This window comes from Podarcis muralis, chromosome Z (assembly GCF_964188315.1).
Source record: "Podarcis muralis chromosome Z, rPodMur119.hap1.1, whole genome shotgun sequence".
In the NCBI taxonomy this organism is placed as follows: Eukaryota; Metazoa; Chordata; class Lepidosauria; order Squamata; family Lacertidae; genus Podarcis; species Podarcis muralis.
This window is the reverse complement of record NC_135673.1, coordinates 40,873,794-40,893,231: the sequence shown is the minus strand read 5'-3', so window position 1 is coordinate 40,893,231 and position 19,438 is coordinate 40,873,794. Positions and strand designations below refer to the sequence as shown.

Below are 19,438 nucleotides of genomic sequence, written 5' to 3'. Positions count from 1 at the left end.
CCCAGCCTTTCTCAACCTTGGGTCCCCAGATGTTGTTGGACTACAGCTCCCATGATCCCTGACCACTGGTCCTGCTAGCTAGGGATGTTGGGGACCCAAGGTTGAGAAAGGCTGTTCTAACCACTACACACGCAAGTTCTCTTGGAATAGAGAACTTGGACTACAGCCCCGTACCCTGAAAGAAGGTAGTGGTGAAGTTACAGTTTTCTGTGAACAGGTTGGGACCAAGAAACTGGTCTATAAGTGATCCTGAATGTTACTGAAATAAATATATTCAGTGCTTTTTTTCTGGGGTGTTGCAGGGGTATGCATACCCCTAAACATTTTGTGAATCTATGTTTGGTCTCATTGAGGGGCCATATTTCAATATGAGTAGGAAAATGAGAGTACCCCTAAACATTTTTTTCTTTTTTAGAAAAAAGCACTGGGTATATTTAATTGTTAGCAAACCCCATAGTCCTCTTTGAAGTGCGACAATAGATACTGGGGAGTTTAAGGTACCCTCCTTCCGGGTTACCTTTGATCTGAGCCAACAGAGCTGTTTTTACATTTTTAGTGGGAACAAATACTAATGAATTGGTAAGAGCAGGATTGATCCCAATGCTGCTACACTCAGCAATGAATTTTCCCTGGCTCCAACTAGGCTCCAAAGGAAATCTTTCACCTCCTTATCAAAGTGTTGGAGAGCCCAGCCATGTCCATAATGGAATCAGATCTTTAGGACTGAAAGCTTTGAGCAAAGCAATCAAGGCTGATGCTTTGATTTAAGCACACTTTAAGGAACTTTCCAAATGAATAATGGACTATCTAAATATTTTATCTATAGGAAAATGGCTTGGGCAAGTTTGCAGAATTGTTCTTATATTGGAAATTCTTTTATTTTAAAAAATTAGTTTATGTTTTTAGCGTTAAGTTTTCTGATATGTTTTGCAGGAAGTCATTAATAAATGGAACAAATGAGTGAATAAAATTCTGGGAATTGTTCACTATGTCAGACCAAATGCTGGTCAATGAAACAAAGGCTGAATTTTTAAAAAACCTCAATCCTAAGAATGTGAAAGTGTTAACAAATGCAGGAGAGAAGGGTGTTTACTTCAGATAAGACTAAGATGCTTTACAAAGTAAAATAAGTTCAAATGGTACATAGAGGAACACTCTTTTAATCAATCAAATTTATCATCAAAAGTGATGGCAGTGGCAATAAAATCATAGACAAGACTAAACAAAAACAAAAACCCACAAATATAGTTACAGTAATGAAAAGCAGAGGAACAGGTGAAATGGTTGGGCAGAAGCCACCAGGAACAGAAAAGCTGTTCCAGTGGCAGAGCATCTGCTTTTCACATGGAAGATTCCAGGTTCAATCCCCAGCATCCTCAAGAAGGGCTGGGAGACATCTCTGCCTGAAACCCAGGTGAGCTGCTGGGCAGTCATTGTGCTCAGCACTGAGCTATATGGACCAATGGCCTGATGGTATAAAGCCACTCATTGTCTTAGGTTAGCTCAAGCATAGAAGAAAAGGAAAGGGTAGTTTAGCTTGTACACAGAGTGTCGCCAAGGCTGGTTGCTTGGCATCCGTCTGTCTCAGGAGTCAATGGAAGAGTGCATCTTTGCTGGGTCCCCAACCAGTGATAGATTTTGTCCTTTGAGACTGATTGGGCATACAGAGGAATCCAGTGGTAAGTGGAGCCAGAGCCAATGACAGGCAGAGCCAATTCGAGTTTGTCTCCATCATCCTCCCTGCTGAATTCTTGAAGAGTTAGTTGACAGCCAGTGCCGCCCTCTGGACTGAATATAAATACAGGTGGAAAGCAGACTGAAATTGGTGGGGCAATGTCCCATTTACTCTAATAAATCTGCCTCAACTGGCCCCAACAACTGCCCACAGTTGCCACCTGTTGAGAAGTCTGCCTAGTAATACTTTTCATATTGTTACACCCACTGAGATCCTGTAGGATGGAGCACCCTGACAACCACACATCTGCTAATACTCTTTCCTGTCTTACCAAGGCAAAATGAGTCTGCAGTAATGTGTCTTTTGTCAAAGGACTATGTGATCTTTCTAAAATAACTGTGAGACAGAACTTATGAATGTGAGATTGGCTGTCCTCTTGGGATTAACTTATTGTCTGCCTTAGCATGTCAAAAGGAAATTAATATGATTTGGAGAATCTTCTTCATTTTGTAGCTCTCTTGAAATCTTATTCTAAATTTCGAGCACCGTATAATGGGAGCTGGGGAGAGAAAATATGTGGAAAGCAACTCCAGCTTTCAGTTTCTGTCTCAGTTTGACAGGATTGTTTTGATCTTTGTCATCATATAAAGGAATGGAAGAAAATGCTTCTTAGTAAGAACAAAGCCAACTTTAGGTATTATCTGAAGCCTAGAGACTGCAATTAGGTCACATAACTAGTTGGACTTACTGAAGAGCCTGCTTAGATTCCATTTATTTTGTATGTTCCTTGTTCCAAGTACAGCAGCAGGGATCATTCTGTTCCTAACTCAAGAGTTACTTCTGTTAGTGTTGAAGCCTACCAAGAGGAAGACGGGTGGAGGTGTTGCTTAGCAACCTGACAGAGTGACATGATGTTAGCTGATGTAGGGTGTGCCCTGATTGGTTGTGTCATTCTGAGGGAGTTTTATGCAACAGAGCACTAGGGGTTCAGCCTCCTCCTGGGCTACATTGCTTCACATCCTCAAGGGCTGCCCACTTTTGCCCTGTTACCCACCAACTTTGGCCCCTGGCTTCACCCAACCCCAGTATGTGACCCGTGGAATGTTGGGTTGGGAAAAGTTCCCTTCTCCTGTCATTAACTCCACTGTGCATTGTATGAAGAAGCCCATTCTTTTGTCTGTCCTGGTTCTCCTGCAAAATATTTTCATTAGATGACTTACTTACTTACTTACTTACTTACTTACTAGTAATATGGGAGAGAAAGGAAAACCCATCTTTCTCTCTTTCCACTTTTTCCATAACTGAATAATTGTCTATCATGCCCCTACCCTGAGTACAGTTAAGAATACATTATTTTACAAGCATGTTTGCTCCATGCACAGTAAGAGCTGGCTGTTGCATGTGCCATTTCAGACACCTGTGGCACCATCCATCATCTACTCCAAGGACCCACAGGCCCGTTGTCTTAAATAGCCAGTTAGCAGAGTTCCTTGACACTACGCAAACCCATTTTCTGCAGCTGTTGTGGCAATAAATCCCACCCTTATAAACGAGAGCACTGCAAATTGACTTGCATGTAGTAACGCTGGCAATAAACTTTTCTGGCTTTATTCATTTTCTCCAGACTGTTATCCCCCCCAAAATGCAACTTACCCAGCTGGACATCTATCATGCTCGTCTGGTTCTCCATAGGGTACATAGGCTGAGGAGGCCTCTTAGTGACTAAGGCTAGAAGAGAAAAATGAGACAAAAGAGGGATGAAGGAAACTTCAGACAAATGGCAGAATAAGGAAAACAGCTGTCACAAATGGCTGCATTTTTGTAGTCTTGCTGCAACAAACATTTATTATATTTATTGTTTTGGTAGTGTCAGACTGCAGTAGGAATATAGGGACATAGAAATCTGCCTCATGCTGAGTCAGACCCAGCTTAGTATTTCTGACACTGCCTGGCAATTGCTCCCCAGGATTTCAGATAGGAGCTTCTCCCAACCTTGGCCAGAGATGCTGGCAATTGAAGCTGAGACCTTTGGCATGGGAAGTAGATGCCCAACCACTGAGCTATGGCCCTTCCCCCTAAATAAGCCCATGTGGGCAGCTAAGATTGGACAAACCTGTTAATTTAACTTCTTCAAGTTTCTTTTTTTTATTATTATCTTAAATCCAGTTCTTCACATTTGTGCAACAATTTGCTTTTAAAAAATCCTCATGAAAATTTGCCAGCAGTTTAGTACAATTTCCCCCCAATTGTATTTCTGTATAACAACAACAACACCTTTATTGTCATTGTACAACCTGTGTACAATGAAATTAAACAAGCCTCCCCCTCCCCCCCCAACACTCAATCTCTTATCAAACAACACACCACCTCACAAGTCAATTTTACTATGTTATTTTCCATTCAAGAGCCTAACAGCCCACGGATAGAAGCTATTTTTTAGCCTGTTGGTACGGCTGATTATACTTCTATAACTCCTGCCTGAGGGTAGAAGATTAAAGAGGTGATGGCCGGGGTGTGAGTCATCCCTGAGAATTTTTCTCGCTCTCCTAAGGCAACGATCCCTTGCGTTGTCATCTAGCGGACTCAAGGGACAGCCCATATCATGGGCTGTATTCACCACCCTCTGTAGAGTTTAGAATGGCATATACTACCCCCCCCCAGCAATTTCCCCAAATAAAGCATTTTGCTATTTTGTATACCCTTCAGCCCAAGTTCTCCTCTTCCCTTACTATCTCCTTCCATCTGCTTCCATCATTTCTAAATGGCCTCGGCCCAGTATACCTGAAGAAGTGTCTCCATCCCCATTGCTCAGCCCGGACACTGAGGTCCTCCTCTGAGGTTCTTCTGCTGGTTCCCTCACTGCGAGAAGCAAAGTTACAGGGAACCAGGCAGAGGGCCTTCTTGGTAGTGGCGCCCGCCCTGTGGAACGCCCTCCCTTCAGATGTCAAGGAGATAAAGAACTACATAACTTTTAGAAGACACCTGAAGGCAGCCCTGTATCAGGAAGTTTTTAATGTTTGATGTTTTACTATGTTTTCACATAGCAAGCTGCCCAGAGTAGCTGGGGCAACCCGGCCAGATGGGTGTATTATTATTACTATTATTACACCTTCTCAAAACTCCTTTCCTTCCCCCATTTTTTCTGGTCTCCCCACTTCCTTGCTCTCTGTCTCCCTAGGAGCCAATCAGCCTGAAGGGATGAAATGGGAACATAAAGATAGCCTCCTGGAGAAGAGAAAAGGAAGATTTGATATCCCACTTTATCACTCCCCTTCAGGAGTCTCAAAGCGGCTAACATTCTCCTTTCCCTTTCTCCCTTGCAACAAACACTCTGTGAGGTGAGTGAGGCTGAGAGACTTCAAAGAAGTGTGACTGGCCCAAGGTCACCCAACAGCTGCATGTGGAGGAGCGGAGAAACAAACCTGGTTCACCAGATTACAAGTCCACCGCTCTTAACCACTACAACATGCTGGCTCTCATATGACTGCAGGAGCCCTCTCCCCTACTGTGGTTTCCAGCAGCTGGTACAGTGGTGCCTCGCAAGACGAAAAGAATCCGTTCTGCGATTCTTTTCTTTTAGCGGTTTTTTCGTCTTGCGAAGCAACCCCATTGGCGGCTAAGCGGATTAGCGCTATTAGCGATTTAGTGCTATTAGCGGCTTAGCGGCTAAGCTGTTAAAAGGCTATTAACAGCTTAGCCGCTTTGAAAAAGGGGGGGGAAAGTGGGGGGAAATGGCGACTCGCAAGACGTTTTCGTCTTGCGAAGCAAGCCCATAGGGAACTTCGTCTTGCGAAGCGCCTCTGAAACGGAAAACCCTTTCGTCTTGCGGGTTTTTCGTCTTGCGAGGCATTCGTCTTGCGGGGCACCACTGTATTCAAAAGCTTTTTTGCTTCCAGCTGTGGGGGTAGAGCATAGTCATCATGGCTAGTGGTTATTGATAGCCCTCTCCTTTAGGTATTTGTCTAATCTTCTTTTAAAGCCATCCAAGTTGTTGACCATCACTGCCTCCTGGGGAAACTAGCTCCATAGTTTAACTATGTGCTGCATGGAGAAATGCTTTCTTTTATCTGACATAAATCTTCCAACATTCAACTTCATTGGACGTTCATGAGTTCTAGTGTTATGTGAGAGGGAGAAGAACTTTCCACTTTCTCCATGCCATGTATAATTCCATAAATGTCTATCATGCCTCCTCTTGCTTGCCTTTTCTCTAAATTAAAGGGAAGGTATTTGGCTAGCATAGATAAAGGTAAAGGTAAAGGTACCCCTGCCCGTACGGGCCAGTCTTGACAGACTCTGGGGTTGTGCGCTCATCTCACTCTATAGGCCGGGAGCCAGCGCTGTCAGCAGACACTTCCAGGTCATGTGGCCAGCGTGACGAAGCTGCATCTGGCGAGCCAGCACAGCACACGGAAACGCCGTTTACCTTCCCGCCAGTAAGCGGTCCCTATTTATCTACTTGCACCTGGGGGGTGCTTTCGAACTGCTAGGTTGGCAGGCGCTGGGACCGAGCAACGGGAGCGCACCCCACCATGGGGATTCGAACCGCCGACCTTTCGATCGGCAAGCCCTAGGCGCTGAGGCTTTTACCCACAGCGCCACCTGCGTCCCATGGCTAGCATAGATACCTGCTTCCAAAAACAGGTAAGAGATCAACCCCTGCTGAATAACAGTGGCTTTACAGGGTTTCAAAGAGGGTGCTTTGCCAGTCCTACCTGGAGATTCCAGTGATAAACATTCTGTGCAATCTCTGCCCACAGCCCCTACCTGAACCCAGAAAATTCAAGTGGCAGATCTAGACTCTTGGAATTATAATCACCTCACCAAGCTAAGGTGCAGACCTATAGAAGCTCTACCTTCCCCAATCCACTTCTAATAAAATAACATTCCAGTATTCATATCAGACTTTCAGAGCAGATTTTCAGTTATCTCCTTCCTTACATATAAGCAGGATACATTCGGATGAAAAGTTCTGTTTACCCAGGCAGAATAATCATGGGTGGATCTCCTAAGACTTATGTTGCTTACACGTACAATTTTATTAGAGCAAAATGGGAAATTCCATTTGTAAGAATGGAATTGGCGCAAGGCACCTCATTCCAAACTCAAAAGTGACAGTGGGCCCCTAGGAAACATCCAGCCCACTGAAACAATTAAATTACTTTTGGAATAGCTGAGGAGCAGAAAGTTGATGGCAGGAACCTAATAATCAATTTCTTTTGCTAACGCACTCAGGACCTCTGAATGCTATTAGAGGAAGAAGGAAGAGCTGTCATTGCTACCTAATCATATATGGTGCTATCTCTGCTGAGAATTTTCAAAAGCTGTGGGATGGATCATAGCACAATTCTCAAATCCTAATTTGCTTCAGTATAGATACTAAGGACTAATTTGTGTGACTTAAAATTGGCTCTGGCCGGAGAGTTCAATCTAGGGCACAATTCAAGATACTGGTAAATGGTTTTAAAGCCCTGAATGGCTTAGGACCAGCACTGCCAACTCCCATATCAACTTGGCTGCTCCCTAAGATCTGATGCTGAGACCCTGCTCTGTGTCCCACCTACAGTGGGAGCAACAATGGGTAGCAAGAGTTTTCTTTCCATACTCCTCTCTCCTAACCCTTTTTCCTTCTGTGCTGTGCCTTTTAGACTGAAAGCCTGAGCTCAAGGCCTGACTTATTATTTAAAGTTTAGGGTGGAAATAAGGGGGAATCCTTCAATCTAGTATAAAATGAAGGAGCTTAGGAGATAGAAGTACCTGGACAAATCGGTCAATTTTGGTTCTCAGAGTTTCTTATGCTCCCCCCCCCCATCTTATATTCCATTCTCTAATTTTCCAGGATAATTTACAATTCTTTTTTTTAAAAAAAATCCTCAGGAAAATTCATCAGCATTTGGGGGGCAAATTTCTCCTAATAAATGCATTTTTGTATGTAGTTTTGACTTTTTTTTTTGCAATTTATTTGTGGGTTGCTGTGCCCACCAGTTGAAGCTGGACCACAGGGTGGGAGCTAAAAAGGTTCCTCACTTTGGATTAGCGTGTAAGGTTTCACAAAGTCTAGGAGTCGGTGGGTTGATAAAGGGGTGAGGTTTGCTGTAGGTGGTAAGCAACACAAGCAGAAGCAAAACATGCATGTACATATATATGTGCATGTGTATATCTTTGTGTGCATATGTGTGTGTGTGCATTCATTTGATATTGCTTGAATTTCACTTCCCCTTACACAATCATTCTTCTCCTGAAAACCTGGGGCATAAAAGTCAAGTACCTTTGAAACAGAAGTACATAAAATTATGTATAACCTAATAGCAACCATTTTATCTAATGCAAACACTTCGGGAGAAATCATTTGCTGTTTGGTTTTGGCTGACTGCAAAGATTCTATGTCTACTTATTTTCCTTTCTTGAGCACTTGAAGCTGGGGTACGGCTTACTGCTAAAGGCAACCAATTCCTGATAAGTTTGCACGGTGTTTCCCACCCTCCCCTGTAATTTTTGTACAGCTTTTTCCTTTGGCAGGAATTCTTGGAGAAGAGGCAATCTGCAACATGGTGAAACAGTAGGGTGCTATTGTGAAAGGACAGCAGAAGACACAAGGACCATTGACATCCATCCTAAAGAATGTAATGAGCTGTCGTTCTGCAATGGGCAGAAGGAGCCGTTATCCCTCATTCTGATATCGAGGTCCTGACCTATGCTAGAAAGTCTCGAATCCTAGTATGCTCCATTCTGAAGAAAAGTAGCTCCATTAAAAGACTGAACTCATACATGAAGTAGCTCCAGAACCTGCTGTGTATATATATGCCTGTGTGAATGAAACCTTAAGAGTTATAAACCTCAGACTTGGGATACTCTCTTTAGGCAAAGGCAGTGGTGGCTGTGCTCACTGGGACTGGTGGGGTAGAAGGCAGGGAGACCAACAGCAGGATTTAGCCGGAGCCAATGGCAAACAGGGCCACCCTCTCACTGGTTGTAAGGAAAGCAAGCAGATAGGTGGGGGGTTGGATGAGGGCAGACTGAGGTTGATAGGGCAGTAGCCCATCCACCCTAATGGAGCAGCCTCCACTGGCTACAGGACACATGGACAAGGTCTGAAGGTCTAGGAGGGAATGAGATCTTAGGCAGGTGAAACCCTGTTGCTCATACCAGCCATGATCTGTGTATCTGGGATCTGAGTTCCTCAAAGGGCCACCTTCCCACATATGTGATGACAGAACATTGCATGCAACATCTAAGGCAGAATATCTGCTAATAGATGTAACACAGGTTCTCTGCGTCACCTTCTCAACAGGACATGCAATGGGGTGTGAAACTGGAGAAATGGTGAAAGGGGAAATAAAGGTCCCTTTCTTAGGGTTCCTCATCTTTGAATTGGACTTAGATATCTTTGAATTGGACTTAGATATGAGGTAGTATCACAGGGCAGTGTGATTGTTGTGTTTTCTTTTCAGTGCAACCTTCAGGCCTGGGTACAGTGAGGTGAGAGAATTTGACAAAATGGAGGTCCACACTTTAATACGGTGGCACGAGGGGAAGGGAAGAGTTTAACAGGCAGAAAATCCCAGGTTCAATTGCTGACAGCTCTGGGCAGGGCTGTCCCCTGTCTGAAATCCTGAACAGCATTGTTCAAAACATATTTGAAACCTGAGAGCCCGGTTAGGATCCTGGGTAAGCCCAAAACAGCTTCCCCCCAGACTCAGGAGAGGCGTTATTAATTATACCCTTTTAACACTCCTTAAAGGTAAAGGGACCCCTGACCATTAGGTCCAGTCGTGGCTAATTCTGGGGATGCGGCGCTCATCTTGCTTTACTGGCCAAGGTAGCTGGCGTACAGCTTCCGGGTCATGTGGCCAGCATGACTAAGCCGCTTCTGGTGAACCAGAGCAGCGCACGGAAACGGCGTTTACCTTCCCACCAGAGTGGTGCCTATTTATCTACTTGCACTTTGATGTGCACTTTGACGTGGTTTTGAACTGCTAGGTGGGCAGGAGCTGGGACCGTGCAACGGGAGCTCACCTCATCACGGGGATTCGAACCACTGACCTTCTGATCAGCAAGTACTATGCTCAGTGGTTTAACCCACAGTGCCACCCACATCCCTTTAACACTCCTTATTTTATACCAAATGGTTAACTTCAACACTGATTTGCCAAAATGACACAGGCATTTAATTTTGGAAGGAATCCTTTTGTGTCCACTTCAAGCTTGGCCTATGGATGTCTTATTGCTACTCTGCTGGCAGAGCAAAAAACCTCAAAGGTTTTCTGTTTTTATTTTTTTAAAAAAGAAGTAGGGGGAAAACTCCTAAACTGGTATTTGTCTGCTCCCTTAAGAAACATCTATTATTTAGCAGGAATGCACAACAGCAGTTTCTGTAATTCTCTGCATAACCTCATAGAATAAACTGGTCCCATTTTTCTGCACCTATTGACAGGGGCAACTAAAAGTCCGTACAGTTAAAATATGTGGCGAGGCTTTGATAAACTAAAAGTTATTATATTGTTTTTCCCCTGGTTCTTAAAAAAAATAAAATCATTCCCCACAAGCAATTTAGAGAAGCCAATTATGAGCAGGCTACACAGAAGCCCCATCATTAAACAAGCAACTACTCCTGGTGCTCATGAGGACCCAAAGGAGGAAATGCATTAGGTATCACTATAAAATGATGTGGAAATATTATTTCTCTATCTGCAATTCAGATGAATAGCAGGTGACAACCTCCACCCCCTCAGGTGTGCTCAGAGCAATTGCAGTAATGCTGGGACTATTAAAAGAATTGTAGACCTATTTCCCAAATGCAAAAAAACATGCAGAGGCAAAGAGACCTGCCTTTTGCCAGGCAGAACATGGCAAATATTAAAGAGGATGTGTGTGTTCATTTTAAGATTGTTAATCCACTGTTACTATTTCCATTTTACTTCCCTTCGCCCCCCAAAAATCACCAAAATGGCCTCCTCTGAGCCTTGAACAACTCGGAGTCCCACCTGAACCCTTATATCCCAGGTTGATACCACATCACCCGGAGGGCTGCTGCTAGACACAACCTGTGGAACAGAGATTGGGCAGATACCCTTCCTTTTCACCTTTAGGTGAAATACTTCATTATGCCAACAGCTCATATGGAGCTGCTTAATTTATTTATTTAATTTTTTTGGAGTGCCCAGACATTTTAATAACAGTTTTGTATTTGCTGTGTTTTATACTCTGAGTGATGGGGATGCGGGTGGTGCTGTGGCTTAAACCACAAAGCCTAGGACTTGCCGATCAGAAGGTCGGCAGTTCGAATCCCCACGACGGGGTGAGCTCCTGTTGCTTCGGTCCCTGCTCTTGCCAACCTAGCAGTTCGAAAGCAAGTGCAAGTAGATAAATAGGTACCGCTCTGGTGGGAAGGTAAATGGCATTTCCATGCACTGCTCTGGTTCGCCAGAAGCGGCTTAGTCCTGCTGGCCACATGACCCGGAAGCTGTATGCCAGCTCCCTCGGCCAATAAAGCGAGATGAGCGCCGCAACCCCAGAGTTGGTCACAACTGGACTTAATGGTCAGGGGCCCCTTTACCTTTATACTCTGGGTGATGTACGGATAGTTTTATAAATAGATAAATATTATTTCAATAGCGCTTGACTGGAAATGCCTGATTCCCTCTCTTCCTTAGTATGGAGACAATACATAGAGTATAGTGAAATATGGATCATGATATCTCACTTTAGAAGGGAAAACACACACACAAGATGAATCCCAGTCTCTTAAACTTAGCATCATTTTCATTTTGCTTTCAACTATTTTCTTGGGGGAAACTGTACAGCAGAGTTTATCTGGCAGCAAAATCCAAAGACGGCTATCAGGAGACCCAAATGCATTTTCTGGCTCTGGAAATGAATTAGTGGTGGATGTTTGCCAAAAAATGTCAAGCTTTCTCAGTTGGCCCGGTAGTGATATGATTGAGCCAGAAAAATAGATATAAATATTAGGCAAGGAAGGAGTTGCATGGTCCTGTTGAATAGCATTTGTAGGCTTGGGACTCGGAAAACCGCTTTGCTATACACGGCCTGCTGGAATTCACACTGATCTCTTTAGGCATTTTAAACATTGCTTTCATGAACGGCATAAAACACTTTCAGGGAGCAAGTGGTCACTGAACCAAACAGATACGTGAAATAAGTAACCCATGGCTGAATGAATTCAGAGACTATTTTCAAGGTTGGAAATAGCACACAAAGGTTAGCTGTTTCGTCCTAACAGCTTATGAGGGGGCTTTATCTTTGTGCTGATTGGTAATGGTGGATCAGATTCCCTAAAAGGCAATTTAGCAGCCGTTATTGATCTTCTGCAATGTGCTGTCTCTGGGGGGTAATGGGCATGCTTATGGTGTCCTTCAAACAAAGGTGTGTGTGGGGGGACCTGTGGAACTTAAGGTGTTGTTGGACCCTAAGTCAAAACACCATGGCTAGTAATTATTCCTAGAGCTGCAGCTACCTTTTGCCATATGCTGAAGAGGCACCTCATTCCCCTGCCCTATGACAGTTAAGGTATTTTGTTTTGTAAGATCCCACATCTTGCTGAATTTACAGTGCTGCATTCCATGACTTGCTCTGTAATAATTGTAATGGGTAGAATTGCACTATGACAAACATTCCATCTGAGCATGTATTGCAGCTTGTCAGGCAGAACAATCCCATCTCTCATCCCCTTGCATGATGTTCTGGGGTTTCTACCAACACCCTCCCCCCAGCCAATTTTGGGAGCATTGGGGGATGTGCAGGAGAGGATTGGGGGTGTGAGAAAGCTTCATTACACAAGTGGAAACCCTTTCACAAGGTTTCCATCAATGGGGCTCATTAGATGAACCCACCCAATGGTTTTATTTGTTAAAATTGTGCATATTCTGTTGTGGTAACTCTACATAAAGGGACGTGGGTGGCGCTGTGGGTTAAACCACAGAGCCTAGGACTTGCTGATCAGAACATTGGTGGTTCAAATCCCCGCGACGGGGTGAGCTCCCGTTGCTCGGTCCCTGCTCCTGCCAACCTAGCAGTTCCTTAACTCTCCTTAACTTTACCTTAACTCTCCATAGGTGTTTCTGCTGAAGCGGTGGTAAGAAATATTATACAGTGGTACCTCGGGTTAAGAACTTAATTCATTCTGGAGATCTGTTCTTAACCTGAAACTGTTCTTAACCTGAAGTACCACTTTAGCTAATGGGGCCTCCTCCTGCTGCTGCACTGCCGCCGCACAATTTCTGTTCTCATCCTGAAGCAAAGTTCTTAACCCAAGGTACTATTTCTGGGTTAGCAGAGTCTGTAACCTGAAGCATCTGTAACCTGAAGCATCTGTAACCAGAGGTACCACTGTAAAGGATTCAAGTTTTTCCTGCAAAAAAATCTCCAAGAAAGGTTGAAAATTTACTACAGGCATCCCCCCCTCAATTAATGTGTATCCCATTTACATGTGACTGCATTTACATGCATCACTGTGAAATAAATAAATGATTTGAACCAAGAAATGGCACCAAATGGCACAAAGGAGCTGGAGAGAGCTGGAGAGCAGGGGAAAACAGCTTGTACAGCTGCTCCAAGTGTCTCACCACCCCCATTCAATCACCCTCCATGGGTTTCTTCTTCCTGGCCAGCAGAAACATTGCATGGGGGGGGTTGCTCCATCCTTCCACCCACCTACCTGTCAATTTTGTTCCTAGGGTCCTTCTACTCTCCAATTGCCACCGGCCTCCCCACAAGCAGGGAGCAGCATTATTTCTGGTGGGTGGGGGAGAAACTGGATAAAAATAAACCATCTCAAGCAACTTCCAAGACTAGCAGGGAGAGCACTGAGAGGTCTTGCAGCAGCACTGGGCGCTGGGAGCTACCCAGCCACTGACCCACTGACCACCACCCCCAGCTCAATTTTCCAGTCACTGGAGGTAGGCAGGGTGCATGTGCATGCACAAAGTGCCTTGCTGCTTGGGGAAAGGGACTGGAACGGACAGGATTCGCAGAGAAAAAGGCACTTCCCAGCCTCTGTCAAGAGTGCCCTCCTTACTTTACATCATCTCATGTATAGATGTGAAGCCTGATAACACAACCCCTGCATAAGTAGGGGAACGCCTGTACTTGTTGTGTAAGCAAAGGAGAGCTCACCCATAAGTAATCCATAATACAAAATGGGATCTGCAGTTTTTTGTAGGAAGGAGAAATATGGAATAATTTGCACATTATGCATCAGGCCGTAAGGCTCCCACTGAGTTCAGCTGAGTCAAATTGCAGTCCTTGGGCTCATGTATTTTCAGTGTGTGGCAAAATACACACTAATTAGCACAACTTTGAACCCTTGGCAAAACAGTTAATTTCTTTCTGAGGGAGAGGTAAAACTTAATTTCCAATACTCTGCTTATTGTGATAACAACTGGCAACGCAAGCTGTAATGAATAATTGATATCTGTAGGTACTGCGAGTAGATTTATTTTGGATATTTGCTGTTGTTGTTTTTTAAAAAAACTGCTGATAGTTTCTATATTTTGATAACTTTACTATGTCTACTTCTTTTTAATGTCTCTTGATTTTATTGGTATTTTCTTATGAATATTTTATATTATTTTATGCAAAGCACTTTGAGATTTATTTTTATTAAGTGATATATAAATCTGGTTAAATAGAATAAATAAAAATAGATTGTCGTTTTGCTGTTGAAAATTGAGCTGGGCCTCACGGCAAGCATTGAAAATGAAGGATTGCTAAATTATGAGGATCAGCAGCAGCATGGGGTGGGTGGGTGAGCTGAAGAAAATGTTTCATTTCCTTCCATCTTTACAAAGAAATGCCAACTTCCTTCCTCTAACCAAAAACTCTGGCACTGTCTCCCCATTAATCAGCAGAAGGCTTCTCCTACTAGTTATTCAGGAGGCTGGCATCCATCTTGACAGCAGATCTTGTACATTTGAATAGCATCCGCTGGGGGCAAAATCATGGCATGCCAAGATTTTTTTGCAGAAATTAATTCATCTCTGAAGTTAATTCTATGTTCATGTCCAGCTCAAATACACAACCTCCCAGATAACATTTCAGTACGAATCTTATGCAGTACGATACTCTTGTGACTGACAAGGGAAGCAAACTAACCGAACAGAACACAGAGGGGGAGTAATAATTTTATGCATGTTACTGGTTTGGGGGTGAGGGGAAGCCCTTGGGAATTAGATAATCCACTGGGAAAGGAAACTAATGCTGCCGAAGACAGAATTGGGATTCAATGTGACCTTGGTAGATTGGAGAACTGGGCCCAAACTAACAGAATGAATTTCAATAGGGACAAATGTTTTCCTGCATTTAGGCAAGAAGAACCGGCTGCACAAACATAAGATGTGGGACACCTGGTTTACCAGTAGTACATGTGAAAAATGGTGGCCCCATTTCTGCTCTAGTCTTGTCCGAATCAGTACTCAGTGAACTAAGTTTGCTACTGTAGAGGAAGTGGTGGTGGTGCTGATGGCTAGTCAAGATCTAAGTATGTCTTTTGGATTCCTTGAATTAGAGCAGTGTTTTAAAATGTGATGTTGGGAGCATTTTTGTTTTCCAGAAGCTTACTTCAATTAGTCATGCCGGGTAAACTTCCCTGAAAGGCAACTTCATCGTCAATCTGCAAGCTTTCATGAAAACTGCAACTGCATGAAAGTATTCCTCTGACACATCCTCAGTTTGCATAACGTGGCATTGGGGCCTAAAAGACCTCTATAATGTTCTGCATGAAGTGAGTGTGCACCTTAGAGCACTTCCCATAATCCTCTTCAATACACAGGAATTTCATAGCAGATATTGCTTGGGAATAGGGATGTAAGGAGAAGGCATGGAAGGGGCAGCCAAGTGCACTGGCCCCGGCCTTGGATTGCCAAACTAGCTGGAGAGCCCTGTCAGGATCCTGCTGGACTTACACAGTCATGCCAAGAACAAGACTCCCACCTCAGGCCTCAGACAAGCTCTGCATGGGCCTGGTAAGCAGGTGCAACCAGCCCTGTTTCTGTCCTGCTGCAGTTCGGCTTCTGCTAAAACCTACTTTGCTTGTCTCATTATTTGTTATGGCTGAAGCGAACATAATTAATTAAGTACAGTGGTACCTCGGATTAAGTACTTAATTCATTCCGGAGGTCCGTTCTTAACCTGAAACTGTTCTTAACCTGAAGCACCACTTTAGCTAATGGGGCCTCCCGCTGCTGCCGCACCGCCAGAGCACGATTTCTGTTCTCATCCTGAAGCAAAGTTCTTAACCCGAGGTACTATTTCTGGGTTAGCAGAGTCTATAACCTGAAGCGTTTGGAACCTGAAGTGTATGGAACCCGAGGTACCACTGTAATGAACTACACAATCAATTTCAATGCATTGCAATGGAAGGGAAATGCCAAAAACAATGCAGAAAAGAACACAACTATTTATGTAACCTTTTGGGGGGCCCTGTTCACCTCACAGATACAATTTTCAGAATTCCTTGGGTGGAGTAATTGACTGTTAACTACTCTGGGAATTTTGGCTTGGTGAGGGGAATGGAGGTTTCATAACCAAGCTCAGTACCCAAAACAAACTACAGTTCCCATTATGATTTGGGTGAAGCTATGGCTAAAGGGGAACTATAGTGCTTTAAATGTATAGTGCAGATGAGGCCTTGGAAAAAGTGATGCCCTTTCTTTCTACTCTGCAAGGATAAAGATGACCTAAGGTAGACTATCTGTGCCTAATGCTCAGGCAAGGGCTTCTTTACTGCTTGCATAAAATAAGCTCTGACAAGTTGCACCAGGCAGGTGTACTGCCCAGGGCAAGTAAAGCATTAAGAACAGATATGTAGCATTCAGCCTTAGGCTGAGTCTGCCCCAGATGCTCCCACCAGCCTCGTGTGACAAGAAAGAGACTTGCAGCATTCATTGTCACTCTTAGATCTGAAATTGTGTGCACAGGACTCAGCCTAATTCCAAATCAGGGCACTTTTGCACAAGCCTATGCCCTCTAATGAGCAGTCTGCACTGTATCCGGGGGAATTATTCTGGGGAAAAGCCAGGTAGGTCTCCCCACTGCCAAGAGGCATTCCCATATAAACAGTGGAAAGCCAGCCATACTACAGCTTGTATCAGACTCAGAGAGAGACTGTGCTACAGTGGCAGAGCAAAAGTTTGCCTTGGTTAAAATACTCTTCAGTTAAAAAAATCATATAGTACAATGACAGAATAGAACTGCATGTAGGAAGACCTAAGTTCAGCCTCTTGCATCCTCAGTTAAGAGCAGGGGAGGGGAACCTTCTTCATCCAAGGGGGGCACATACTACTGACACATTGATTCTGCTCAACAGCTGAGCATGTATCAGTGTTGATGTATGAAGCATATCTGCACCCTGATTCTTTTAGGGGAGGTCCAATGGCTTCTATTTATTTTTACGGAGTTATTCAACAACTTCTATACACCACTTGATTGTAGGAGAACCTGTCAGGTTTGCTGAAGTTAGTTGATTTTTAGCGTGGTGTCCTTGTTATTGTTAAGCACGATTTATTCCACTTGTTGAGAGCCAGTGTGGTGCAGTGGTTAAGAGCGGTAGTCTCGTAATCTGGGGAACCGGGTTTGCGTCTCCGCTCCTCCACATGCAGCTGCTGGGTGACCTTGAGCCAGTCACACTTCTCTGAAGTCTGTCAGCCTCACTCACCTCACAGAGTGTTTGTTGTGGGGGAGGAAGGGAAAGGAGAATGTTAGCCGCTTTGAGACTCCTTCAGGTAGTGATAAAGCGGGATATCAAATCCAAACTCTTCTTCTTCTTCTTCTTCTTCTTCTTCTTATTTTTGAATTGGGCCTGGAAACTGCTTGGCAGCCAGTACAGCTGGGCCAGGATTGGTGTAATATGCTCAGACTGCCTTGCCCTGGTGATAAATAGGTACCGCTGTGGCGGGAAGGTAAATGGTTTTTCCATGTGCTCTGGTTTCTGTCATGGTGTTCCGTTGCACAAAAGTGGTTTAGTCCTGCTGGCCACATGACCCGGAAAGCTGTCTGTGGACAAATGGCGGCTCCCTCGGCCTGAAAGCGAGATGAGTGCCACAACCCCATAGTTGCCTTTGACTGGACTTAGCCATCCAGGGGTCCTTTACCTTTAAAGGTAAAGGTACCCCTGCCCGTACGGGCCAGTCTTGACAGACTCTAGGGTTGTGCGCCCATCTCACTCAAGAGGCCAGGGGCCAGCGCTGTCCGGAGACACTTCCGGGTCACGTGGCCAGCGTGACATCGCTGCTCTGGCAAGCCAGAGCCGCACACGGAAACGCCGTTTACCTTCCCGCTAGTAAGCGGTCCCTATTTATCTACTTGCACTCGGAGGTGCTTTCGAACTGCTAGGTTGGCAGGCGCTGGGACCGAGCAACGGGAGCGCACCCCGCCGCGGGGATTCGAACCGCCGACCTTTCAATCGGCAAGCCCTAGGCGCTGAGGCTTTTACCCAGCACCCTTTACCTTTACCTTATTTTAATTTTGGACCGTGGTTTGTCAAGAAATACTCAAGTAGCCTATTCCAACTTTCTCACAGATTTGCTTACTATGGAATAATCAACCGAAAAGGTTCAACTCTCAAGAACTCTTGACATGGATACTGGTGGCTGCAAAATGGAAAACATAACGGGACTTGCAACTTGGACTCTGGTGTAAACATAAGTGGAGTTTAGCACTAGCAGAAAAAATAATGCATTAATTACATGTTGATGGGATGTTATCATACATAAAGCAACAAATATAGACACACAACACTCCCTCTCCGTGGTACAACATGAATCTGACCAGGAGCAGTTAATTTGGAACTATGCTGTGTCTCCATCTGTGTTCAATCAATAGAAGATAGATGATTAGATTAGATAGATAGGTAGAGAGGTAGATAGGTAGACAGATAGATGATAGATGATTAGATTAGATGATAGATAGATAGATAGATAGATAGATAGATAGATAGATGATAGATAGATAGATGATAGATAGATAGATGATAGATAGATAGATAGATAGATAGATAGATAGATAGAGATAGATAGATATAGATATAGATAGATAGATAGATAGATAGATAGATAGATAGATAGATAGATGATAGATAGATAGATGATAGATAGATAATAGATAGATAGATGGTAGATGGATAGATAGACAGATAGACAGATAGATAGATAGATAGATGATAGATAGATAGATAGATAGATAGATGATAGATAGATAGATGATAGATAGATAGATGATAGATAGATAGATAGATGATAGATAGATAGATAGATAGATAGATAGATGATAGATAGATAGATGATAGATAGATCGATGATAGATAGATAGATAGATGATAGATAGATAGATAGATAGATAGATAGATAGATAGATAGATAGATAGATAGATGATAGATAGATATAGATGATAGATATAGATGATAGATAGATAGATAGATGATAGATAGACAGATAGATGATAGATAGATAGATATAGATAGATAGATAGATAGATAGATAGATGATAGATAGATAGATGATAGATAGATAGATGATAGATATAGATGATAGATATAGATAATAGATAGATGATAGATATAGATAGATGATAAAGATAGATAGATTGATATAGGTAGATAGGTAGATGATATAGATAGATGATATAGATAGATGATATAGATAGATAGATAGATGATAGATAGATAGATAGATAGATAGATGATAGATATAGATGATAGATAGATGATAGATATAGATAGATGATAGAGATAGATGATAGAGATAGATGAT

At 43.5% G+C, this 19,438-nt stretch overlaps 1 protein-coding gene across 2 annotated transcripts in view; it reads right to left on the bottom strand.

The window, feature by feature from the left end:
* The window catches only part of IL1RAPL2 (interleukin 1 receptor accessory protein like 2), a 480,231-nt gene that overhangs the window by 116,394 nt on the left and 344,399 nt on the right, over window positions 1-19,438 (bottom strand). For both annotated transcript variants that reach the window (XM_028715697.2, XM_028715698.2), the window contains one exon: window positions 3,329-3,403. In XM_028715697.2, the coding sequence (XP_028571530.1) occupies window positions 3,329-3,403 (75 nt within the window). The remainder of the gene's footprint in view (window positions 1-3,328; window positions 3,404-19,438) is intronic.